This window comes from Salmo salar, chromosome ssa19 (genome assembly GCF_905237065.1).
Source record: "Salmo salar chromosome ssa19, Ssal_v3.1, whole genome shotgun sequence".
Taxonomy (NCBI): Eukaryota; Metazoa; Chordata; class Actinopteri; order Salmoniformes; family Salmonidae; genus Salmo; species Salmo salar.
This window is the reverse complement of record NC_059460.1, coordinates 56,804,992-56,831,894: the sequence shown is the minus strand read 5'-3', so window position 1 is coordinate 56,831,894 and position 26,903 is coordinate 56,804,992. Positions and strand designations below refer to the sequence as shown.

At 46.2% G+C, this 26,903-nt stretch overlaps 1 protein-coding gene across 1 annotated transcript in view; it reads right to left on the bottom strand.

Annotated features, from left to right (window-relative positions):
- LOC106579239 (SH3 and multiple ankyrin repeat domains protein 1) overlaps positions 1–26,903 on the bottom strand; it is a 75,345-nt gene that overhangs the window by 6,525 nt on the left and 41,917 nt on the right. Inside the window, exons 4-25 of the mRNA XM_045701933.1 lie at positions 24,208–24,279; positions 23,990–24,098; positions 23,654–23,805; positions 23,334–23,501; positions 22,812–22,853; positions 21,996–22,112; positions 21,367–21,444; positions 17,797–17,863; positions 16,625–16,803; positions 16,298–16,434; positions 11,172–11,326; positions 10,961–11,074; positions 10,482–10,560; positions 2,975–3,057; positions 2,624–2,748; positions 2,137–2,275; positions 1,903–1,983; positions 1,274–1,300; positions 1,119–1,175; positions 825–937; positions 445–553; positions 23–334 (exon numbers count right to left, since the gene is read on the bottom strand). Coding sequence (XP_045557889.1) covers positions 23–334; positions 445–553; positions 825–937; positions 1,119–1,175; positions 1,274–1,300; positions 1,903–1,983; positions 2,137–2,275; positions 2,624–2,748; positions 2,975–3,057; positions 10,482–10,560; positions 10,961–11,074; positions 11,172–11,326; positions 16,298–16,434; positions 16,625–16,803; positions 17,797–17,863; positions 21,367–21,444; positions 21,996–22,112; positions 22,812–22,853; positions 23,334–23,501; positions 23,654–23,805; positions 23,990–24,098; positions 24,208–24,279 — 2,515 coding nt within the window. The remainder of the gene's footprint in view (positions 1–22; positions 335–444; positions 554–824; positions 938–1,118; positions 1,176–1,273; positions 1,301–1,902; positions 1,984–2,136; positions 2,276–2,623; positions 2,749–2,974; positions 3,058–10,481; positions 10,561–10,960; positions 11,075–11,171; positions 11,327–16,297; positions 16,435–16,624; positions 16,804–17,796; positions 17,864–21,366; positions 21,445–21,995; positions 22,113–22,811; positions 22,854–23,333; positions 23,502–23,653; positions 23,806–23,989; positions 24,099–24,207; positions 24,280–26,903) is intronic.

Here is a 26,903-nt window from a genome sequence, read left to right as displayed (position 1 = left end):
TCTCTTCATCCCCTCCGGGGGCTCCCCTGTGTATTGTCCTCCTCCTCTCCGGAGCGTCGGGGCCATGCCGTGCTGTTGATTGGCCCCGCCAGGGCCTCCCTGTCCCAGCCTGCCTGGGTGGCGTGGGCTGCCTGCTGCTGGGTGAGGAGGGCCTGGGCCTGGGAGGACGGGGGCTGGGGGGCAGACTGCTCCCCCCTCCAAACAGTATGGGGGTCAGAAGATAAGGGGGGTTCTGGGGCGGATGTGTTGGGGGGAGGGGGGATGTCCTCTGACAGACTACGGGCCAGTTTCATGGCCGGGTTGTGGAGGTACTGCCTCTCCTCCTCCATCACACCTGAAACAGGGACACACAGAGATAAACAGACTATCTGGTTGGAAAACAGTTAACAAACAGTCAGAATGTAGCTTTTTGACAGTCATAGCAATAATATCTGTAGGACTTACCAATAGATTTCTGTCGCAGCATTACTCCATGAGGCTGGCCGGGGGGATATTGACCCTGGCTGTAACCAAATCCAGGCGGCATCACACCAACCAACTGGTCATGACTTGGCTTTATGTGTTGCAAGACACACAATGGAGAAAGACACACAGGGAGAGATGCCCGAGAACGGGAGGAAGTGATGCCGCATTAAAAGTGCATTGGCAGTAAAAGGGATATATAGTGCAATATGGAGGAAGCAATAAGTTCATATCCTGTTCTGTGAGGTTTCTTTCACATCCAGCGTTACAGACACAAGCACTGAATTGAGGGTAAGATCCCCAGGGCCAGTTGGACCTGCAGGTACAGTCATGGTAGGGTAATGTCAAGAATGATGCACTACCTCATTGGGGGCGATGCTCTTGGTTCGGTCTCTCTTCCCTCCGTGACCCCGCTGACCCTGTCCGTCTGATGTGATTGTGTGCTGAGCTGCCGCCAGGATCTCATCCAGTTTATCTGAAAGACGGAGGGCGATAGAGCGACAGAGCGAGGAGAGGGAGAGAAATAAAATATAGAAGAGAAGGAAGAGAGAGATCAAAAGCGTAAGACGATTGAAAGCGGCGGCACATTATTGTCACCCAGTTCAAAGATGGCCCTTTTTGGAAACACAAAGGGGGGGACAGGGGTCAGATCTTACTCAGTGCCATTTGATAGACTGTCCTCTTCTTATCAGGCACCTGGGAGGACTCGTACTCTGAAAAACAGAGGTGATATATTCTTAGGACCCGAGCAGACTGATTTTGAATGGAGGCTTAAGGGCTGATTTAAGGTAATGATAAGAGAGATATTCACCTGCTTTCTTTTTCCATGGAGAGGCAACTGCAGCATAATTAGAGAAAAGAAGGTTGTCATATTATGCTATAACAGTATACTGAGACTGCTATTGTAGGCATCTCTGTAGTATCACAAAATAACATGAATAAAGTACAGTACATTTTCTACATTAACACTGATGATGACTCTGATGACGTGATGGTGATAATGATGGTGAGGAGGAAGACGACGACCATGACAATGACGTCACACAACTCAACCTTTTCCCACCTTTCTCCACTGTTAGTCGTCCATTTGATTTAGCAGAAAAAGAAGACATTGAGCAGAGGTTATGTGCATAACGTCGAGCTTCCACAATGTGAATGACTTCACTGTATCTACATCTTACCTAGTGTTTATACATTCACTTGAAAGAGGACATGTATCCCCACAGTCCTCCTCATTAAGCCATTGGTAATTAAAACATGAAATCTTACCTATACCCCGAAACATCCAAGCTTCCCTGCATCAACTCACTTAATATTTAATGGACTTTTTCAATTAACGTCGTTTTCTATGGGTCAGAATTCTAATGTGAACAATCCTTTTCTTCTCCTTTTCTCCCTGCTTTTTATGCTTCCCAGACCCTTCTTCTTCCATTGTCTTACCCATGTCTTCCAGCTCTGATGTCATTGATTTAGAGCGCAGGGCAATGGCAGGAGGAGTCAGCCTCTTAGCCTGCTGGGGGACTGCCAAGGGACAAGGACCAAACAAACTTACTGCTTACTGCTGTATTATAAACATACACAGAGTAGCTGTTACGGTATTGCGAACAAGCATTATTATTACAAAGTTATAAACATGAATTGTGTACATTACACAGAACAAGCTAAAAAGTATACCTTTCTTCCTGAGGTTGGTCTCCTCCATCTCTGGGTTGCGGGCCACCATGACAACCTTGACCATTAGAGCGTTGCCACCTTGTCTGATCATGTTGACCACCTGCCTGTGGCCCACCTTCACTACATTCTGACCATTAACCTACGCACACACGCACACGCACACACGCACGCACGCACACACACATACGCACACACACACACATACGCACACGCACACACCCGCACACGCACGTACACACACGCACATGCACACGCACACACACACACACACACTCATGCACACGCGCACACACACTCATGCACACGCACAGAGAGATAACACTGGCTGTCAACAACACTAAACTGTCACACTGCACTCAACACGATACAAGTTCAAACTCTTAACAAATCAACAAATGTACAATTTGATAGTGATCACAAAAGTTGGACCCACGTTACCAGGCCTGCATAAACTGTCAGGGTGACAAGCTTTTCCAGGGATCCATACCTCAATAAGGAAGTCCCCCATCCTTAAACCAGCCCTCCAGGCCACCCCCCCCTCATCCACAGACTCCAGGTACTGCAGCGCGGGGAATGCTGGGGTCGGACTGAACTCCTCTATAGGAGTCTGGGCTGCGGAGAGAACAAGTCAAGAACAAGAGGATGAGGGGGATTTGAGAGAAGCAATAAAATAGTGTTAAAGTAGGGGGAGAAGGGAGGCCGAGAGATACGATGGAAGAATTGGGTGAGAGAGGAAGTGCAAGGAGGGAACGTGAAATAACAGAAGAGTAGAGGACTGCGGAAGCCGGAGATTGTAGACATCCAGGGGTATTTCGGGGGGGGGGAGGCTCGCACTCACCTTTGGCTCCCCGAAGCACAAAGCCAAAGCCCTCATTGTCTTTCTTCTGCAGGAGCACTGTCTTCTCCTTAATGATGTAGTCACTGAGAGATAATAATAAGGGGGGGGGTGAGAGAGCGCAAGCTACATGACTTCTTCAGCAGCAGAAAGTCTAATTGTCATGCAAATAAAGCTTTTCTGAATCTGGGAGACAGCTATACTGCATCGCATTATGAAATCACACTGCACCAAAAGATGGGAGGGGGGGTTGAGGCATGTCATACCAAGACCACCACCATACGAAGACACCCGACAACCAGGGTAGAGTCGATGTCATGACGGGCAAGGATGAGTGCACTGGAGAGACCTCTACATAATCCAGCATAATGCTGACTAGCACCAGGAAGCACGAGGGAATGTACATGAAAAAGGGTGCCTAGACTCTTCACTGTTAATAATTAGAACTTATAAATGCACCTGTAATGCTGCACTAGCTTTCCTCAAGCGTTCACTGCACTAGATATCTTGGCTACCACTCATTGCCACATGAGGATGTTTTTTTTTCTTAATTGATGATTGACATGGCCGTCTTGTTATGAGATGGTAGGAGTAGTGTTATGGCGCGGCAGCCAGAGTTGTCCATGCTGTTTCATTGCTCCATTACCATGTCTGGAACTCCTATTCGTTGTCAGATTTACAGATGCATTACAGCAGTTTTGCCTCATGCAGAGAGCTCAATGTATACTGTAGCCTCACACTCCACAGTACCCATATAATGTACTGTACTATAACAACAGTGTCTCCAATTCATTTGAGGTCGCCATCCTAGACAGCCCGGCCGGGTCTCAATTCGCACTGTTTTCCGAGGTCAGCTCATACTGTAGACTCCGGCTCCACAGCCGTATACAACAACAGGGTCTCCATCTCCGTTCATTTAAGGTCTCAATTCTATGCAGCCGGCCTCAATTCACACTGTTGTAGCTCCATTAGGATGTCTGGCTCTTTGGTCGCTGTATGACCTGTGGTTGAATCCATTGGTTTGAAATCCCAGCAGCTAATTCCGGGTTCTGCTTTTTTCTGCATTTAGCTGCTCGAATAAACTCAAACTGACGGCGGCCCCGCCGACCGACTACTGACTGTGCAAATCCACCCAGGTACAATGTGACTGGGGACGAGAGTCTTTGCTTTATTGGGAGTTGCTGAACTTGGTGTGAGCAGGCAGTGCCCGGAAGCCATTGCAAAGCTGAAGATTCAACTTTTAACTTCTCGTGCAAGAGGTCTACAGTTTGCACCGTCCCTTTTCATCCGTCGCTTGTGCTCTGTCATACTGTCAACGTTAGTGTTTCGCCAACGCAAAAAAAAGCCGCCTTCCATCCATCTGCTGTTCACGCCTCGTTCCTTTTTTCTCACCCTGACTCCTTCGCGCGTTCCCTCTCAAAGGATCAAATCTACATGCAGCAGTGTGTTCAAACGGCTGGTTGCAATCCACTACTGTCTGAGAACGGTATCGTTCTATCCCCGAGGCAATAGAGGTGTAGCTATGATGCTGTGGATCTTTGAAATAGTCCACCATTTAACCCTCTCGCTCCTGTTCGCTCTGTCCCTGCTGTTCAGGAAAGGATCTTAAATGTGCATGAGTGTTTTTATGTAACATGAATTCCCCATTGGCCAGTATGACACTCAGTGCTCATAGTATGACACTCACATATTACAGTAGCCTAAAGTATTACAGTAGTCTACATTATTACAGTAGCCTACAGTATTACAGTAGCCTACATTATTACAGGAGTCTACAATATTACAGTAGCCTACAGTATTACAGGAGTCTACAGTATTACAGTAGCCCACATTATTACAGTAGCCCACATTATTACAGTAGCCCACATTATTACAGTAGCCTACATTATTACAGGAGCCTACATTATTACAGTAGCCTACAGTATTACAGTAGCCTACATTATTACAGAAGTCTACAATATTACAGTAGCCTACAGTATTACAGGAGTCTACAGTATTACAGTAGCCCACATTATTACAGTAGGCAACATTATTACAGTAGCCTACATTATTACAGGAGTCTACAGTATTACAGTAGCCTACATTATTACAGTAGCCTACATTATTACAGGAGTCTACAGTATTACAGTAGTCTACATTATTACAGGAGTCTACAGTATTACAGTAGCCTACATTATTACAGGAGTCTACAATATTACAGTAGCCTACAGTATTACAGGAGTCTACAGTATTACAGTAGCCCACATTATTACAGTAGGCAACATTATTACAGTAGCCTACATTATTACAGGAGTCTACAGTATTACAGTAGCCTACATTATTACAGTAGCCTACATTATTACAGGAGTCTACAGTATTACAGTAGTCTACATTATTACAGGAGTCTACAGTATTACAGTAGCCTACATTATTACAGGAGTCTACAGTATTACAGTAGTCTACATTATTACAGGAGTCTACAGTATTACAGTAGCCTACGTTATTACAGTAGCCTACAGTATTACAGTAGTCTACATTATTACAGGAGTCTAGTATTATAGTAGCCTAAAGTGTTATCATGTACCCTCCCTCCTGACTCATCCTCTGTAGCCTCCACAATTATACAGACGAAGCAGCATGTTAGTCATACACACTCATCTTCTACCTTTACCACAGGAGGTCGGTGGCACCTTAATTGGGGAGGACGGGCTCATGGTAACGGCTGGAGCGAAATGAGTGGAACTGTATCAAATTCAGCAAACACATGGTTTTCAGGTGTTTCATGCCATTCCATTCGCTCCATTCCAGCCATTATTATGAGCCGTCCTCCCCTCAGCAGCCTCCACTGACATTTCCATACATACAATGAAACCATGAGACACAATGACACATACATGCAGCCACAACCCAGGGACAGAGACACAGATGAACTGGTCCCAAGACGACCCTCAACCACACTGTGACTATGCTCACACCAGTTTACACAGTCAAATGAAGGAAACCACAAACAAACCACTGTGTCCTCTGTCCCTTTCTATACAAGACTTTCATCCTATATGTCAGTGGTACCAACACAGATGCACATTTATGAAACACAAAATGAATGTCACACACAATTCATGAGATATGGCAATATATACTGTAGCTATAAAAATCCACCTACCTAACCAGAATCAATGATACCATGAACAAAATAAATCATTTGAAATGGTGATACAAAATGAAACACACACCGGCTGACATTACAAGAAATGCATTTACAAAATGCTCTCAGATTACATTCAGAAATACATGAGAGGAGAGACAGAGATAAACACGCTGCAGTCAGAGCCTACAGTACATTCAATAGCCACTTCCATCACACACAAACGTTCTCACACACAGGAAAAAGACGATTCAACACACACACGCACATATATACACAAGCACACATGCACAAACGCAATACATAGCTCATTAATCTGCCTTTCAAATCCACGGCCTTTCTGTTGCATCTACCTCTCCCCTCTCTCCATTGTCCTCTCCTCACATCCATAGCCAGGCAATGAATGAGGAAACAGCCTCTACCTGTAAATGAACCACACGCTTCTGTTTCTGGGGCCCAGTGACGGCCACGAAGAAGAGAGGGAGAGAGAGCGAGACAGATCTCTCTCTCTGCATCCCCCCATTGCCACCCCCCCCCTTCTCTCCTCCACCCCCTCCTCTCCCTCCGCCTCCCGGTCTTCCAGCGAGAGTACAGCCAGAGAGAGCCGCGAGAGTGGAGGAGAGGAGGAGAGAGAGATGGGAAGAGTGAGAGGAGAGAGAGAGAGCGAGTGAGTGCTGGCCTAGCATGTCTACACCCTGCCTGCTTGAGACAGAGCGAAAGAGGGGGAGAGAGAGAGGGGGTGGGAAAGAGGGAGGGTGAGTGAAAGGGAGAGCGACAGAGATGGTTCTCCGCGACAGGGACAGACAGCGCAAGAGAGTGGAGGGAGTGAACTATAGATGTGAGAGTGGTGGTTTAGCATGAAAGAGAGAGAAAAGAGGTGATTTTGCAGTTGGGGGAAGTGGGGGGTGGATATAATGTGAGGGGAGATGGGGTAACAGGAAGCAGGGATGGTGTGTTTATTTGAACGTCCACTGATTCCCAAACAGCTGATTTCCGCTCCAGAGAGATTTCCTTATCGGCCAAAATACACAATACCCTATGAACAGAACAGCACTCACAACATTCACATTCAAACCAAACCCACTCAAAATTCTCATTGACATTATCCCAAGCACAGAAAATACAGTGGGTAGCAGCGGCCATACATACATCTGCAGCTGGATCCGGCTCAAAATGCCACTGTATTACAATAGGCCACATAATCACTACCACTGTACTACACACATTCCTACATGCACTCTCCCTCTCCCTCTTCACACAGACGTCATTCACCGTCTGAGTCACTGGCCATTGTTCACATTGCCAAATACCAGTAAACCTTTATTAAGCTGATTGACTTTGTGACTGATAATGAGAGCTTCTTAGCGCACGGCTAATGTCAGCTACACACTGTAAACCCAAAAACGCCGGGGGCGTGGAGTCCCTCCTCACACTTGCCGATGGACCGAACGAACGCTCATCACCTCCAAATCCCCATGACTCATCATCAGGACGTCGTGCCGCACGCTCACACGCGTAGAAACACACAGACAAACACACATACACACAGAGCACTGTTAGCCCTCATGATGCACAGCACAGCTACAGCTTCCTAGGGCTGGGCTGCAGTTTGACGCTAGCGGAGTAGACAGATGCAATAGAAGGGTTGGCTGACAACGTCAAGAAAATGATGCGCGCGCATCAATGTGGCCAGAAGGCGTGCGTTGTAACAATTCTGAACGGTCAAATTGCTAGCAACAAGCTGCCTTGTGGGGAATCGTAGTTGGTTCTTTTCAGCTCGTTGTATCTATCTTGTTTTGAGGTGTTTTGACTGATGTCATGTCTATGCTAATATGGCAAACATTTGCTAGTTAACTAACCAATAACTGTAACAATGTATTTGAGAGACAACAAGTGCTCATTGTGCAAATGTATTAAAGTTTTAAAGAACATTTGGAGACAAAATTGAGTTTACATATTGTTAACAGTCTAAGCCAACCTCGTCTGTTTTGACTCATAGCTGTGCACGCGTCGGGTTTGTTGCTAAACAACTAACCCGTCTATGGGGGAGAAGGGAAACCATTGTCAACATTTCGCCATTATTTTTAACAGGAAAAATAAACAGGGGACTGGAAGGGCAAATTCGGAGGGGTGATGAGTCATGTGAGCGAGGACAACACAAGTTGGGCTCCTCGTGGCAAAGATGATCAAGGAAGTGTCAAGGAAGAGCCAGGGAAGGGTTGAGGGAGAGCCAAGGAAGAGTCGAGGGAGAGCCAAGGAAGAGTCGAGGGAGAGCCAAGGAAGGGCCAAGGAAGAGAGTCTAGGGAGAGCCAAGGAAGAGTCGAGGGAGAGCCAAGGAAGGGCCAAGGAAGGGTCGAGGGAGAGCCAAGGAAGAGTCGAGGGAGAGCCAAGGAAAAGTCGAGGGAGAGCCAAGGAAGGGCCAAGGAAGGGTCGAGGGAGAGCCAAGGAAGAGTCGAGGGAGAGCCAAGGAAGCGCCAAGGAAGAGTCGAGGGGGAGCCAAGGAAGAACCAAGGAAGAGTCGAGGGAGAGCCAAGGAAGAGTCGAGGGAGAGCCAAGGAAGCGCCAAGGAAGAGTCGAGGGAGAGCCAAGGAAGAGCTAAGGAAGAGTCGAGGGAGAGCCAAGGATGGGCCAAGGAAGGGTCGAGGGAGAGCCAAGGAAAAATCGAGGGGGAGCCAAGGAAGAACCAAGGAAGAGTCGAGGGAGAGCCAAGGAAGGGCCAAGGAAGGGTCGAGGGAGAGCCAAGGAAGAGTCGAGGGGGAGCCAAGGAAGAGTCGAGGGGGAGCCAAGGAAGAACCAAGGAAGTGCCGAGCGAGAGCCAAGGAAGAGTCGCAGGAGAGTCAAGCGACTGTCTGCTAGATCAGTGTTTCTCAACCTCAGTCCTCTAGTACCCCCAGCAGCACACATTATGTTGTAGCCCTGGACAAACTCACCTGATTTAACTCATTGAGGGCTTGATGATTGAATCAGGTGTGCTTGTCCGAGGCTACAACAAAAATGTGTGCTGTTAGGGGTACTCGAGGACTGGAGTTGGGAAACACTGTGCTAGATGTACATATTACTGCACTGTTGGAGCTAGGCACACAAGCATTTCGCTACACCGCAATAACATCTGCTAAATATGTGTATGCGGCCAATAAAATTTGATTTGAAGAAATAGAATTGACCCGTGTTTAGTTCAGTGCCTTTAGCACTAGCATGTTCTAAATACAGCTGATACACGCACACAAACACACTCGCACACACTACACACTACACACACACACACACACACACACACACACACACACACACACACACACACACACACACACACACACACACACACACACACACACACACACACACACACACACACACACACACACATCCTCGTCCAATTCTCAACCCAGAAACACACACCTCAGAAACACGAACAAATTAGCTGATTCCATCAACAACATTGTAGTTACTCCACAATACTAACCTAAATGACAGAGTGAAAAGATGAACGCCTGTACAGAATAAAACTATTCAAAGCATGTATCCTGTTTGCAACAAGGCACTAAAGTAAAACTGCAAATAATATGGCAAAGAAATAAACTTTATGTCCTGTATAGAAAGCATTATGTTTGGGGCAAATCCAACAAACATCACTGAGTACCACTCTTCATATTTTCAAGCATGGTGGAGGCTGCATCATGTTATGGGTATGCTTGTCATCGGCAAAGACTATGGAGTTTTTTGGAGTTAAAAATAAATGGAAAAGAGCTAAGTGCAGGCAAAATCTTAGAGGAAAACCTGGTTCAGTCTGCTTACAATCAGACACTGGGAGACAAATGTACCTTTCAGCAGGACAATAATCTAAAATACAAGGCCACATATACACTGGAGTTGCTTACCAAGACAACATTGAATGTTCCTGAGTGGCCTAGTTACATTTTTGACTTAAATCAGCTTGAAAATCTATGGCAAGACTTGAAAATGACTGTGTAGCAATGATCAACAACCAACTTGATAGAGCTTGAAGAATTTTACAGCCGTAATTGCTGCCAAAGGTGATTCTAACATGTATTGACTTAGGGGTGTGAATACTTATGTTAAGGAGATATTTCTGTATTTAATTTTCAATAAATTAGCAAAAATGTCGAAAAACATGTTTTCACTTTGTCATTATGGGGTATTGTATGTAGATGGGAGAGATATATACTTTTTCTTTATCAATTTTGAATTTAGGCTGTAACACAACAAAATGTAGAATAAGTTAAGTGGTATGAATACTTTCTGAAGGCACTGTAACTTGGTGACCATGGTGACCATGTTTCCCAGGGGTCAAAATTAGGTCATTCATCCCTACATCTAATCTTTGAGGAGCAACACATGACAAGCTTTTATCAATTCCAGTCTTACCTGGGGCCATCCACACCATCATATGCTCCCACGGTAACATTACGAAACAGCTTCCTCTTGGCTTTCTCACTGCGCGTCTCTGGAACACAAAAAGTTAATGTGTCACAATTATATTGATGTGTGTTTTGTGTGTCTTTGTGTTCCACTATTTGTTTATTCCGGTTGTCTTTGTATACTTTGTATTCCAGTACATCTCTGAAACACACTATGATCAAGTCGGTTGTGGTGGTGTCATTACTGTTACTGGGTGGGTGTGATACATGGCCTACTGCTTGTAGCATTGTGAGGACGTCCTGCAGTCAATAGAACGCTGGGAACTGAATGAAGGGAAAACGAGTCATTCAGTAAATGCGGGGCTAGCATCTGTAGATGGATTTTGGTTGGTGTTCGTCTGAGCTGATGAAATGCGAGTGGAGATAGTGACTTTGTCTGAACACACATATTATTTGGTTTCTATAAGGTTGGTAATGTCGTCTCACCTGATCGATTGTCCTTAATGGGAGGACCCACCTCCTCCACATAGTCTGAGGGGAACCAGCCTGTACGACCCTTCACTGTGCCCTCCCAAAACCCCCCCTCTCCCACACTCAACACTGAGGGAGAGGGAGAAAAGAGAAGAGAGGTGAATCAAAACTTTATAATCAACACAATGCATTCCAAAAAACCCACTCCTCTCTGAATCTCTCTTACCTTTGACTTTGTCTCCTTTGCTGATGCTAAGCTCTTTGTCTCCGTGGGCATTGTAGGCCCTCGTGGCCACGTACACTCGCCCTGGTACCGCACTGTACATACGCCTCATCTGACCCCCAGCTGACCCCCCACCACCACCCGTTGTTGAGGTCGCACTGCAAGAGGAAAGACAGGGCGGGACAGAGTAAGAATTTGTGTTAGTGTGTAGCGGAACAACACCTGGTGATACCAGTAGCCGAGATGGAAATAAAATGGCTTAGGAGTCATGCCAGTGGTTTACACTATTAAAATAAAGCGTGTTGAAGCTTCAAAGTTGGTAAAAGCCTATTTGCTGTAGACAACCGAGAAGGATGTAAAAACACAATATTTAGCATTGTCACGTCCTGGCCAATATAAGGGTTAATTGTCATTTTAGTTTGGTCAGGACGTGGCAGAGGGTATTTGTTTTATGTGGTTCAGGGTGGTGTATTAGTTAGGAGGGCGTTTGATTTATTATTTCCGGGTTTTGAGTTATGGTCTATGTTGGGGTATTTCTATGTGTAGTCTGGTTGATCTGTTTCTATGTTGAGTTAATTGGGGTGGACTTCCAATTGAAGGCAGCTGTGTGGTGTTGCCTTTGATTGGAAGTCCTATATTAGTTGGGTGTGTTTGTCTGTGGATTGGTGGGAGATTGTTCCGTGTTTGGTGTGTGTAAACCTAACAGGACTGTCAGTGTATCGTGTGTTCGTTTTTGTTATTTTGTATGTTCGTTTTGGAATTTATTAAAAGTTCAAAATGAACCATCTCAACTCTGCTGCATATTGGTCCTCATTTTCCGATGATGATTTCGCCATATCGTCCTCCGACGAAGAAATCCCTGACAGAATCTCCCACCAAACCAGGACCAAGCAGCAGAGGAAGGAGCAGAGGGAATTTGGATTGGATACATGGAAGAAATGGAGCAAAGACCAGGAATGCTACCGAGGAACACGACTGGCGATTAAACCCGAGAGGCAACCCCAATAATTTTTTGGGGGGGCATATGTGTAGTTTGGCGGGGCAAGTTTGGAGCCCCAGGCCAAATCCCCGGACTGTTTCTCGGAGGCCAGTTAATGGACAGGTATTATGCTTCGGGGTAATGGGTGTTATGGCGAGGCCAAGTGTTTTTAGGCCAGTACGCGCTATACCAACGCCCCGCAGTTACCAGGGGGTAGTAAGCATTCAGCCAGAAAGGGCGATGCCAGGTTTAAGCTTGAGACCGCCAGTAAGCCTCCATGGTCCTATATATCCTGTTCCCGCTCCACGCACTAGCCTAGAGGTGCGTGTTCACAAGCTGGCATATCCGGTACCAGCACCACGCACCAGGATTATAGTGCGTCAGCCCAGTCCAGTACGTCCTGTTCCCGCTCCACGCACTAGCCCTAAGGTGTGTGTTTCACAGCTGACATATCCAGTACCAGCACCACGCATCAGGCATCTAGTGCGTAAACCCAGCCTCGCCAGTCTAAAGTCGCCAGAGCTGCCCGCCAGTCAACAGTCACCAGAGCTGCCCGCCAGTCAACAGTCACCAGAGCTGCCCGCCAGTCAAAAGTCACCAGAGCTGCCCGCCAGTCAACAGTCACCAGAGCTGCCCGCCAGTCAACAGTCACCAGAGCTGCCCGCCAGTCAAAAGTCACCAGAGCTGCCCGCCAGTCAACAGTCACCAGAGCTGCCCACCAGTCAACAGTCGCCAGAGCTGCCCGCTAGTCAGGAGCCGCCAGAGCCGCCCGCTAGTCAGAAGCCGCCAGAGTGGCCAGACTGCCCGGAACTGCCGGAGTGGCCAGACTGCCCGGAACTGCCGGAGTGGCCAGACTGCCCGGAACTGCCGGAGTGGCCAGACTGCCCGGAACTGCCGGAGTGGCCAGACTGCCCGGAACTGCCGGAGTGGCCAGACTGCCCGGAGCTGCCAGAGTGGCCAGACTGCCCGGAGCTGCCGGAGTGGCCAGACTGCCCGGAGCTGCCGGAGTGGCCAGACTGCCCGGAGCTGCCAGAGTGGCCAGACTGCCCGGAGCTGCCAGAGCGGCCTGACTGCCCTGAGCTGCCAGACTGCCCCGAGCTGCCAGACTGCCCCGAGCTGCCAGACTGCCCCGAGCTGCCAGAGTGGCCCGACTGCCTCGAGCTGCCGGAGTGGCCCGACTGCCCCGAGCTGCCAGAGTGGCCAGACTGCCCGGAGCTGCCAGAGTGGCCCGACTGCCCCGAGCTGCCAGACTGCCCCGAGCTGCCAGACTGCCCCGAGCTGCCAGACTGCCCCGAGCTGCCAGAGTGGCCCGACTGCCCCGAGCTGCCAGAGTGGCCCGACTGCCCCGAGCTGCCAGAGTGGCCCGACTGCCCCGAGCTGCCAGAGTGGCCCGACTGCCCCGAGCTGCCAGAGTGGCCAGACTGCCCGGAGCTGCCGGAGCTGCCAGACTGCCCCGAGCTGCCAGACTGCCCCGAGCTGCCAGACTGCCCCGAGCTGCCAGAGTGGCCCGACTGCCCCGAGCTGCCAGAGTGGCCCGACTGCCCCGAGCTGCCAGAGTGGCCCGACTGCCCCGAGCTCCCAGAGTGGCCAGACTGCCCGGAGCTGCCAGAGTGGCCCGACTGCCCCGAGCTGCCAGACTGCCCCGAGCTGCCAGACTGCCCCGAGCTGCCAGAGTGCCCCGAGCTGCCAGAGTGCCCCGAGCTGCCAGACTGCCCAGACTGCCCCGAGCTGCCAGACTGCCCAGACTGCCCCGAGCTGCCAGACTGGCCAGACTGCCCCGAGCTGCCAGAGTGGTCCGACTGCCCCGAGCTGCCAGAGTGGCCCGACTGCCCCGAGCTGCCAGAGCTGCCGACTGCCCCGAGCTGCCAGACTGCCCCGAGCTGCCAGACTGGTCAGACTGCCCCGAGCTGCCAGACTGGCCCGACTGCCCCCCGGGTCTGCCAGAGTGGCCCGACGGCCTGGAACGGCCAGAACCGGAGCCACCTCCAGATATAGGTGGGTTGGGGAGGGGGGGTGTAGCACAGTGCCGTCGTTGACGGCAGCCACCCTCCCTTCCCTCCCTTTAGTAGGGGGGAATTTTGGTTTTGTTGTTGTTTGTGGTTAATTTTCTTAAGGTGCTTCCGGGGTTAGCACCTTTAAGGGGGGGGTACTGTCACGTCCTGGCCAATATAAGGGTTAATTGTCATTTTAGTTTGGTCAGGACGTGGCAGAGGGTATTTGTTTTATGTGGTTCAGGGTGGTGTATTAGTTAGGAGGGCGTTTGATTTATTATTTCCGGGTTTTGAGTTATGGTCTATGTTGGGGTATTTCTATGTGAAGTCTGGTTGATCTGTTTCTATGTTGAGTTATTTGGGGTGGACTTCCAATTGAAGGCAGCTGTGTGGTGTTGCCTTTGATTGGAAGTCCTATATTAGTTGGGTGTGTTTGTCTGTGGATTGGTGGGAGATTGTTCCGTGTTTAGTGTGTGTAAACCTAACAGGACTGTCAGTGTATCGTGCGTTCGTTTTTGTTATTTTGTATGTTCGTTTTGGAATTTATTAAAAGTTCAAAATGAACCATCTCAACTCTGCTGCATATTGGTCCTCATTTTCCGATGATGATTTCGCCATATCGTCCTCCGACGAAGAAATCCCTGACAAGCATTTTCACATTATTTTATAAATACATTTACATACAGTTGAAGTCGGAAGTTTACCTTAGCCAAATGCATTTAAACTCAGTTTTTCACAATTCCTGACATTTAATCCTTGTAAAGATTCCCTGTCTTAGGTCAGTTATTTTATCCCCACTTTATTTTAAGAATGTGAAATGTCAGAATAATAGTAGAGAGAATGATTTATTTCAGCTTTTATTTCTTTCATTCCCAGTGGTGTAACTGACTCAGGTTTGTAGGCCTCCTTGCTCACACACGCTTTTTCAGTTCTGCCCACAAATTTTCTATAGGATTGAGGTCAGGGCTTTGTGATGGCCACTCCAATACCTTGACTTTGTTGTCCTTAAGCCATTTTGCCACAACTTTGGAAGTATGCTTGGGGTCATTGTCCATTTGGAAGACGCATTTGCGACCAAGCTTTAACTTCCTGACTGATGTCTTGAGATGTTGCTTCAATATATCCACATAATTTTCCTCAATCATGATGCCATGTATTTTGTGAAGTGCACCAGTCCCTTCTGCAGCAAAGCACCCCCACAACATGATGCTGCCACCCCGTGCTTCACGGTTGGGATGGTGTTCTTCGGCTTGCAAGCCTCCCCCTTTTTCCTCCATACATAACGATGGCCAAACAGTTATATTTTTCTTTTATCAGACCAGAGGACATTTCTCCAAAAAGTACGATCTGCAGTTGCAAACCGTTGTCTGTTTTTCTTTATGGCGGTTTTGGAGCAGTGGCTTCTTCCTTGCTGAGCGGTCTTTCAGGTTATGTCAATATAGGACTCATTTTGTACCTGTTTCCTCCAGCATGTTCACAAGTCCTTTGCTGTTGTTCTGGGATTGATTTGCACTTTTCACATCAAAGTACGTTCATCTCTAGGAGACAGAACGTGTCTCCTTCCTGAGCGGTATGATGGCTGCGTGGTCCCATGGTGTTTATACTTGCATATTATTTTTTGTACAGATGAACGTGGTACCTTCAGGCATTTGGAAATTGCTCCCAAGGATGAACCAGACTTGTGGAGGTCTACAATTCTTTTCTGAGGTTTTTGGCTGATTTCTTTTCATTTTCCCATGATGTCAAGCAAAGAGGCACTGAGTTTGAAGGTAGGCCTTGAAATACATCCACAGGTAAACCTCCAATTGACACAAATTATGTCAATTAGCCTATCAGAAGTTTCTGAAGCCATGACATAATTTTCTGGAATTTTCCAAGCTGTTTAAAGGCACAGTCAACTTAGTGTATGTATACTTCTGAGCCACTGGAATTGTGATACAGTGAATTATAAATTAAATAATCTGTCTGTAAACAATTGTTGGAAAATTGCTTGTGTCATGCACAAAGTAGATGTCCTAACCGACTTGCCAAAACTATAGTTTGTTAACAAGAAATTTGTGGAGTAGTTGAAAAATGAGTTTTAATGACCCCAATCTAAGTGTATGTAAACTTCCCGACTTCAACTCTATGCACGGTCACTCCCTCCACTATGTCCTCACCCCTGTCTGCCGCGCTGTGGTTTGCTGTGATGCCTCTCCTCTGTGTCACTCTGTCCTCCTCCTCTTCCTCGTGATGGGGAGCGGGTTCGGGCCCTGGGACTGCTGGAGCTCCTCACACCTACAGAGGCCCTGCGACCCTAGAGAGAGAGGGGAACAAACAAGTACACAAACACACACACTGATTATATAAATACATAGGCTGAATGATATAATTGTGTTGACACTTACACAAACCCAATCTCACAAATTGTTAACTAAAAGTAGCTTAAAGCATAGCTCCCCAATAAACATTTTCCCACTGCATCTCCATACTGTGCCTCTCAGTACCTGTCCAGGGATGGGATTGGATCTAGCAGCCTTGTTGGGCAGGGCCATGGTATCAGGCATTGTCATGCTGTTATCACTGTTAGCACGCAGGAGGGGGTGGGGGTGAGCCATGAGGAGAGGGAGCGTGCGTGCACTCTCTCCTCTTTTGGGAGCATACTTTGGGAATTCCAGAAAGGGCACTGAGAAAAGAGAGTGACAGGTAGGTGGGAGAGCAGTAAGGTTAGTGGAAGAGGGGGAGAGAAAGAAGGAGGAAATATTGTGAGAGTGTGAACAATTATCAACCAGACCCAAGTGATTCGGATGGAAAGACAATACACAAGCAACACGGATGGACTTGAACACCACACACACAACCCTGAAACTGGGCAAGCAATCATCAAAAGGATAACTTGAGGTAAAAGGGATACTTCGGGATTTTGGCAATAAAGCTCTTTATGTACTTCCCCTCAGTCAGTGGAACTCATGGCTATCGTTTTTTTTTCTCTGCATCCATTATGAAGGAAGTTAGAGGTAGTTTTGCGGGCCAATGCTAACTAGTACAATAACTGGAAGTCTATAGTCTACGGTAACAGCTAGCTGTTGGGGCAGCAGGTAGCCTAGTGGTTAGAGCGTTGGGCCAGTAACTGAAAGGCTGCTAGATCGAATCCCCAAGCTGACAAGTTAAAAATCTGACGTTCTGCCTCTGAACAAGGCAGTTAACCCAATGTTCAATGGTAGGCCGTCATTGTAAATAAGAATTCTTAACTGACGTGCCAAGTTTAAAAAAAAGCTGTTACCATAGACTCCCAGTCATTCAGCTAATGCCAGTTAGCAACTTCCTTTGAAACTGCACATAAATGGTATCCACAAGTTCAGGCCACCTCTGAACCAACACAGTGCTTTCAGAAACAAAATAGTTTGCAAAATGTCTAGGGATTAGCCTCTATTCTGATCCAATGCACCACTTCAAATACTATCTATCAGTGTGATCAAACAACTTAAGATGACAAAAGACAACATATATTGTGAGTCAAAGGTTGATTGATGTAGCAGAACATTCATACCAAATGATGCACTGAAAGGTGTTTTATAGCAGACAGAACAAAACAAATATAGTAGACACTCATGCATCAAAACACACTATCAATCACTCCCGAATCTGAAGATAACCCAAGTGGAGGACCAAAACTTACCTACATCTGCATCTCTGTGGTTTTTGATGATTTCCCCGATTTCAAAATGGCCTGACATTACTGCTACCTTCAAAACACAAACACATGTAGACACACAATTACATGCAACTGTGCAACACTCCCCCTAATACATGCACCAGGTACAGGAGCAATTCTACAAAAACACAGAATTTAATAAATGCTTTGCAAATAATACATTTAAAACAAGCAACTGATTTTTAACTCAATGGTTTATTTACCTGTTTATTTTATTTTTTAATTTCACCTTTATTTAACCAGGTAGGCCAGTTGAGAACAAGTTCTCATTTACAACTGCGACCTGGCCAAGATAAAGCAAAGCAGTGCGACACAAACAACAACACAGAGTTGCACATGGAATAAACAAACATCCAGTCAATAACACAATAGAAAAAGTATATATACAGTGTGTGCAAATGGCGTAAGGAGGTAAGGCAATAAATAGGCCATAGTAGCGAAGTAATTACAATTTAGCCAATGAACACTGGAGTGATAGATGTGCAGATGATGATGTGCAATACTTGTGTTTAAATAAAAGAGCAAAAAAGTAAAAAAAAACAATATGGGGATGAGGTAGATAGTTGGATGGGCTATATACAGATGGGCTGCGTACAGCAGCAGCGATCGGTAAGCTGCTCAGCGATCGGTAAGCTGCTCAGATGCTTAAAGATAGTGAGGGAGATATGTCTCCAACTTCAGCGATTTTTGCAATTCGTTCCAGTCATTGGCAGCAGAGAACTGGAAGGAAAGGTGGCCAAAGCAGGTGTTGGCTTTGGGGATGACCAGTGAGATATACCTGCTGGAGCGCGTGCTACGGGTGGGTGTTGTTATGGTGACCAGTGAGCTGAGATAAGGCGGAGCTTTACCTAGCAAAGACTTATAGATGACCTGGAGCCAGTGGGTCTGGCAACGAATATGTAGTGAGGGCCAGCTGACGAGAGCATACAGGTCGCAGTGGTGGGTGGTATTTGGTGCTTTGGTGACAAAACAGATGGCACTGTGATAGACTGCATTCAGTTTGCTGAGTAGAGTGTTGGAGGCTATTTTGTAAATGACATCGCCGAAGTCGAGGATCGGTAGAATAGTCAGTTATACGAGGGTATGTTTGGCAGCGTGAGTGAAGGAGGCTTTGTTGCGATATAGGAAGCCGATTCTAGATTTAATTTTGGATTGGAGATGCTTAATGTGAGTCTGGAATGAGAGTTTACAGTCTGCCAGACACCTAGGTATTTGTAGTTGTCCACATATTCTAAGTCAGAACCGTCCAGAGTAGTGATGCTAGTCGGGCGGGAGGGTGCAGGCAGCGATCGGTTGAAAAGCATGCATTTAGTTTTACTAGCATTTAAGAGCAGTTGGAGGCCACGGAAGGAGTGTTGTATGGCATTGAAGCTCGTTTGGAGGTTTGTGAAAACAGTGTCCAAAGAAGGGGCAGATGTATACAGAATGGTGTCATCTGCGTAGAGGTGGATCAAGGAATCACCAGCAGCAAGAGCGACATCGTTGATATATACAGAGAAAAGAGTTGGCCCGAGAATTGAACCCTGTGGCACACCCATAGAGACTGCCAGAGGTCCGGACAACAGGCCCTCCGATTTGACACACTGAACTCTATCTGACAAGTAGTTGGTGATCAAGGCTAGGCAGTCATTTGAGAAACTAAGGCTGTTGAGTCTGCCGATAAGAATACGGTGATTGACAGAGTTGAAAGCCTTGGCAAGGTCAATGAAGATGGCTGCACAGTGCTGTCTTTTAGCGATGGCAGTTATGATATCGTTTAGTACCTTGAGCGTGGCCCAGGTGCACCCGTGACCAGCTCGGAAACCGGATTGCACAGCAGAGAAGGTACGGTGGGATTCGAAATGGTCAGTGATCTGTTTGTTAACTTGGCTTTTGAAGACTTTAGAAAGGCAGGGCAGGATGGATATAGGTCTGTAACAGTTTGGGTCTAGAGTGTCACCCCCTTTGCAGCTTTCCAATCTTTAGGGATCTCGGACGATATGAAAGAGAGGTTGACCAGACTGGTAATAGGGGTTGCAACAATGGCGGCGGATAATTTTAGAAAGAGAAGTTCCAGATTGTCTAGCCCAGCTGATTTGTACAGGTACAGGTTTTGCAGCTCTTTCAGAACATCTGCTATCTGGATTTGGGTGAAGGAGAAGCTGGGGAGGCTTGGGCAAGTAGCTGCGGGGGGTGCAGAGCTGTTGGCCGGGGTTGGGGTAGCCAGGAGGAAAGCATGGCCAGCCGTAGAGAAATGCTTATTGAAATTCTCAATTATCGTGGATTTATCGGTGGTGACAGTGTTTCCTAGCCTCAGTGCAGTGGGCAGCTGGGAGGAGGTGCTCTTATTCTCCATGGACTTTACCGTGTCCCAAAACTTTTTGGAGTTAGAGCTACAGGATGCAAATTTCTGTTCTGTCCTGACTTCCCTGAAAAGTTGCATATCACGGGGACTATTCGATGCTAGTGCAGTCCACCACAGGATGTTTTTGTGCTGGTCTGGAGAGAACCAAGGGCTATATATATGTTCTTAGTTCTACATTTTTTGAAAGGGGCATGCTTATTTAAGATGGTGAGGAAATTACTTTTAAAGAACGACCAGGCATCCTCTATTGATGGGATGAGGTTAATATCCTTCCAGAATACCCAGGCCAGGTCAATTAGAAAGGCTTGCTCGCAGAAGTGTTTTAGGGAGCGTTTGACAGTGATGAGGGGTGGTTGTTTGACCGCGGACCCATAGCGGATGCAGGCAATGAGGCAGTGATCGCTGAGATCCTGATTGAAAGAGCAGAGGTGTATTTGGAGGGCAAGTTGTTCATGATAATATCTATGAGGGTGCCCATGTTTACAGATTTAGGGTTGTACCTGGTGGGTTCTTTGATAATTTGTGTGAGATTGCGGGCATCTAGCTTAGACTGTACGAGTGCCGGGGTGTTAAGTATATCCCAGTTTAGGTCACCTAACAGAACAAACTCTGAAGATAGATGGGGGGCAATCAATTCACATATGGTGTCCAGGGTATAGCTGGGAGCTGAGGGGGGTCTATAACAGGTGGCAACAGTGAGAAACTTAATTCTGGAGAGATTAATTTTTTAATTTAGAAGCTCGAAATGTTTGGGCATAGACCTGAAAGGTATGACAGAACTTTGCAGGCTATCTCTGCAGTAGATTGCAACTCCTCCCCCTTTGGCAGTTCTATCTTGACGGAAAATGTTGTAGTTGGGGATGGAAATCTCAGAATTTTTGGTGGCCTTCCTAAACCAGGATTCAGACACGGAAAGGACATAAGGGTTGGCGGAGTGTGCTAAAGCAGTGAGTAAAACAAACTTAGGGAGGAGGCTTCTGATGTTAACATGCATGAAACCAAGGCTTTTACGCTTACAGAAGTCAACAAATGAGAGCGCCTGGGGACACACAGGGCCTGGGTTAACCTCTACATCACCGTGGAACAGAGGAGGCGTAGGATGAGGGTACGGCTAAAGGCTATCAAAACTGGTCGTCTAGTACCGTCTAGTACCTATAATAACCCTGAAACCATGACGTTGTTATTGATACCTGAAAGGGGGTTTGTCCATGCTTGTTCTTCATTTCCTTATTGGCACCTCTGTAGAGCAGAACACGAACACAGCTTTCCTGATAGGCCAGAAAGAAAGTCACTGTTTTAAGGCTCAGTGCAGTCAAAAATGTAATTTCCTGTGTTTTATTTCTATTTCCACACTTTGAGGTTGGAATAATTCTGTGAAATTGTGAAAGTGATGATAATGCCCTTTTAGTTTAAGAGATGTTAAATTTCAGCCTGTTTTTGGTGGGAGGGAGTTTTGGTAAATTAGTTAATAGACCAATAAGAAAGAGATTTACAAGCCTCTCTGCCAATAACAGCAAATGTAATGTTTTCCCCTCCCCACTCAGACCACTCCCAGAAAGTTCTAGCAACATACTTGCTTGAGAAATTGCTCTTTGCTAAGAAACTATTTGTTTATTTTTTTACCATTTTAATTGTAAAGGTACTTCATTGTTATCCAGAAATGATTTGAATTTCGGTAAAAATGGCTGCAGCAGACCTTAACTTGATTCAGGACTAAAGTATCATACAGTAGTTTTGGAACTCACATACCAGTTTCTTTAAGTTCAACTTTGAATGGACACACACACACTCTTTATTGCGTATTTTAAATTATACTTACCTTATTATACAGGGCACAAATGTGAAGTGCAGTGTTCCCTGAGGCATTCTGAGAAGTGGTATCTGCCCCATAGAACAGAAGGTGCTCCAGGTGCTGGGCAAAACCATTCTGGCAGGCCTTGGGGGACGGTGTGTAAAGAAAGTGTAAATCTAAATATCTAAATATGACAATTATTAGCAATAGAAAATCTCAGGGGTTGTAGAAGGATCATCACGTCACAATCAATTTCAAACAAATGAAATATACTGTATGTAGCAACATTTGTGACAACATGAAAGATAAACAGAATAGAAAGATATAGAGTTGATGAATACCTGAACCATTGCAAAATAAAATGATATAAATTAGCTTTGACTTCCCCTTCTGCTTAAAGGTTTTCTCTTTCTTTTTTGCACTTGAAATAACACAAGAAACCAAATTAAAGAAGTACCACAGGACACTACACAAGCTAATGTGAACAAAAGTAAAATAGCATGACACCACACTGGTGAACAGCACAGCACAGAAAAATTGAGGAAATGATGCAGAGATAGAAGATGTCAGCACGAGATGGTATCTAATGTCTATTCGCATTGGACTCAACAGTTACATTAAATGAATGTACGGATTTGGCACTTGGGAAGGATCACTGTTTCAGGAAGAAATGACCAATCTCCCCTTTCTTTCTTTCTTTCTTTCTTTCTTTCTTTCTTTCTTTCTTTCTTTCTTAACCACTTTGAGACCATGGAAGGTCATGTAAGGTCATGACCCTAAGTGTTACTCTTCCCCCAACTTCATGACTTAAATCGAAGTATTAATGGATTACATGATGAGTACCTTGTGTATTTCTTGCATTCCAAATTCCTCTTCATCCCTGAGCTGTGGAGAGAAAGGAAGAGCGGAGGAAAGGGAATGAATGGAAAGAGATGAGTGAGAGTGTTTCTCAATGGAGGAGAAAGGAGAGTAGAGAAAGAGGGATGAAATGTTTAAGACATGGACAGGACAGGAGACTGAAAGTAAAGTAAAACCTAATGTACTATACCAACGTATGATAATACACAGAAGACAAAAATATGAATAGACAAAAAAACAACAGTATACATGTCACCTTCCACAAATGATCCAGTTATTGTGTGTGACTAACAAATTTCAGTTCATTACTATAGCTACCGCCTTGGTCCAGTCAGTGTAATTTTGTAGATATCATATCTCTATGGCAAGACACATCCCTCAGCCAATTTTTGTCAAAATAGGGCCAGTGCTGTCTGAGACATTGTTTGTGACAATCATACGGATGGAGACGATTCTTTTTTTTATTTTTTAGGGAAATTGATCTGCTTTAGACAGCCAGACGGATACCTGGTGAGACTCCTCCCAGCCGTTTTCATCTCTCACTCCCAGTCTGGCCCTGTAGTAGAGTAGGGTCTCGCAGCAGGAGGTGTCGCCACCTATCAGCACTGAGTGGTACAGCGGGGTCAGGCAACATCTGTCTTTGTAATCAGGAGACGCTCCCATGGATAGTAGAGCCTTGCAAGGATGGAGAAAATACATGCTTATTAAACCCATGGTGTGTGTGTGTGTGTGTGTGTGTGTGTGTGTGTGTGTGTGTGTGTGTGTGTGTGTGTGTGTGTGTGTGTGTGTGTGTGTGTGTGTGTGTGTGTGTGTGTGGTCCTAGTTACCAGCAGCGCAACATGATTGTGTGCCCTGACAGCCTTGTGTACAGCTGTCAGTCCATCTCTGGTTCTGAAGTCGACATGGGCCCCACCTTGAACGAGCGCCCTGATCCCCTCCACTGTCATACCAGATTGCACCGCCACAGACAGGGGAGACTCTGAAGATGAGCGAGCGAGAGAAAGGAGGGAGGGGGAAATGGAGGATCAAGAAGAGAGGGAGGAGCAGGGAAAGAGTTTGAGATTATGGGGGTTGTTAATATCGGTAATGATCATTTGACATTTGACTGAAAACAGTGTCAGAGTCATGCAGTAGTAACCCTATCAAGCTAGTTTTCAACTCACCTCCATTGTCAGGGTCATGGTAGTTTGGGTCGAGACCTTTGTCCAGGACCTTTGATATCTTATCTAATGATCCACTCACAATGTAGTCCATGAACTTTTTCAGACTCGCCTGCAATGGAAGATGTTGACTGGACATTAAAAATATTGGTCTGCCATAAACTTTCATTTCCATAGCTGTACAAATATGTTTCACCTAAAAAAGGGGACATAGGAAGTACCTTGGTGTGCAGTTTAGTAAGTAGTTTTTCATCCAGGTTTGTTTGTTTGTATACCCTGGTCTTGTACCTAAACTGTGGAACAGAAAATATTTGCAGTAGAATCAAATCTTTAAAACCATCTGAAGGATGAAAACACGTTATTTTCATACCCCTGGCTTCAACCTTGCCTAATCTAAACACTGTAGTCCTTCTGGAACCAACTCTAGCCCTGACCTCTTACATATTTGGAACCCCACCCAGGTCATAAACACCCGCAACAGACACACCACCAGAGGGCATCATAATATCAGTGCATGGGTATCACTGTACTGTGTATTGCTTTCACAATAAGTGGAGCTCCGCAGTGAAAAATCGAAGCACTGCAAACCCACTAAAAAACAAATGTATATAAATACATCTATCCAAATCTGTTTTGACCTACAAGCTGGTTGTGTTTAAGGTTGAGGTCAAATCAATGCATATCAAGTCAGTTAAAGAAAATGCAATGAAAATCTGACTTGGAGCCAGCCCATTAGTCTTAATGAGTTTTTAAATGCACTCCCTGAAAAGTCTCAAGCTAAATAGGATACGAATACACTACCGTTCAAAAGTTTGGGGTCACTTAGAAATGTCCTTGTTTTTGAAAGAAAAGAAAAAAACTGTCCATTAAAATAACATCAAATTGATCAGAAATACAGTGAAGACATTGTTAATGTTGTAAATGACTATTGTAGCTGGAAACGGATGATTTTTAATGGAATATCTACAGTTGAAGTCAGAAGTTTACATACACCTTAGCGAAGTACACTGCTCAAAAAAATAAAGGGAACACTTAAACATCACAATGTAACTCCAAGTCAATCACACTTCTGTGAAATCAAACTGTCCACTTAGGAAGCAACACTGATTGACAATACATTTCACATGCTGTTGTGCAAATGGAATAGACAACAGGTGGAAATTATAGGAAATTAGCAAGACACCCCCAATAAAGGAGTGGTTCTGCAGGTGGGGACCACAGACCACTTCTCAGTTCCTATGCTTCCTGGCTGATGTTTTGGTCACTTTTGAATGCTGGCGGTGCTTTCACTCTAGTGGTAGCATGAGATGGAGTCTACAACCCACACAAGTGGCTCAGGTAGTGCAGCTCATCCAGGATGGCACATCAATGCGAGCTGTGGCAAAAAGGTTTGCTGTGTCTGTCAACGTAGTGTCCAGAGTATGGAGGCGCTACCAGGAGACAGGCCAGTACATCAGGAGACGTGGAGGAGGCCGTAGGAGGGCAACAACCCAGCAGCAGGACCGCTACCTCCGCCTTTGTGCAAGGAGGAGCAGGAGGAGCACTGCCAGAGCCCTGCAAAATGACCTCCAGCAGGCCACAAATGTGCATGTGTCTGCTCAAACGGTCAGAAACAGACTCCATGAGGGTGGTATGAGGGCCTGACGTCCACAGGTGGGGGTTGTGCTTACAGCCCAACACCGTGCAGGACGTTTGGCATTTGCCAGAGAACACCAAGATTGGCAAATTCGCCACTGGCGCCCTGTGCTCTTCACAGATGAAAGCAGGTTCACACTGAGCACGTGACAGACGTGACAGAGTCTGGAGACGCCGTGGAGAACGTTCTGCTGCCTGCAACATCCTCCAGCATGACCGGCTTGGCGGTGGGTCAGTCATGGTGTGGGGTGGCATTTCTTTGGGGGGCCGCACAGCCCTCCCTGTGCTCGCCAGAGGTAGCCTGACTGCCATTAGGTACCGAGATGAGCTCCTCAGACCCCTTGTGAGACCATATGCTGGTGCGGTTGGCCCTGGGTTCCTCCTAATGCAAGACAATGCTAGACCTCATGTGGCTGGAGTGTGTCAGCAGTTCCTGCAAGAGGAAGGTATTGATGCTATGGACTGGCCCGCCCGTTCCCCAGACCTGAATCCAATTGAGCACATCTGGGACATCATGTCTCGCTCCATCCACCAACGCCACATTGCACCACAGACTGTCCAGGAGTTGGCGGATGCTTTAGTCCAGGTCTGGGAGGAGATCCCTCAGGAGACCATTCGCCACCTCTTCAGGAGCATGCCCAGGCGTTGTAAGGAGGTCATACAGGCACATGGAGGCCACACACACTACTGAGCCTCATTTTGACTTGTTTTAAGGACATTACATCAAAGTTGGATCAGCCTGTAGTGTGGTTTTCCACTTTAATTTTGAATGTGACTCCAAATCCAGACCTCCATGGGTTGATAAATTGGATTTCCATTGATTATTTTTGTGTGATTTTGTTGTCAACACATTCAACTATGTAAAGAAAAAAGTATTTAATAAGATTATTTATTTCATTCAGATCTAGGATGTTGTTGTTTAAGTGTTCCCTTTATTTTTTTGAGCAGTATACATTTAAACTCAGTTTTTCACAATTCCTGACATTTAATCCTGGTAAAAATTCCCTGTCTTAGGTCAGTTAGGATCACCACTTTATTTTAAGAATGTGAAATGTCAGAATAATAGGAGAGAATGATTTATTTCAACTTTTATTTCTTTCACCACATTCCCAGTGGGTCAGAAGTTTACATACACTCAATTAGTATTGGGTAGCATTGCATTTAAATTGTTTAACTTGGGTCAAATGTTTTGGGTAGCCTTCCACAAGCTTCCCACAATAAGTTGGGTGAATTTTGGCCCATTCTTCCTGACAGAGCTGGTATAACTGAGTCTGGTTTGTAA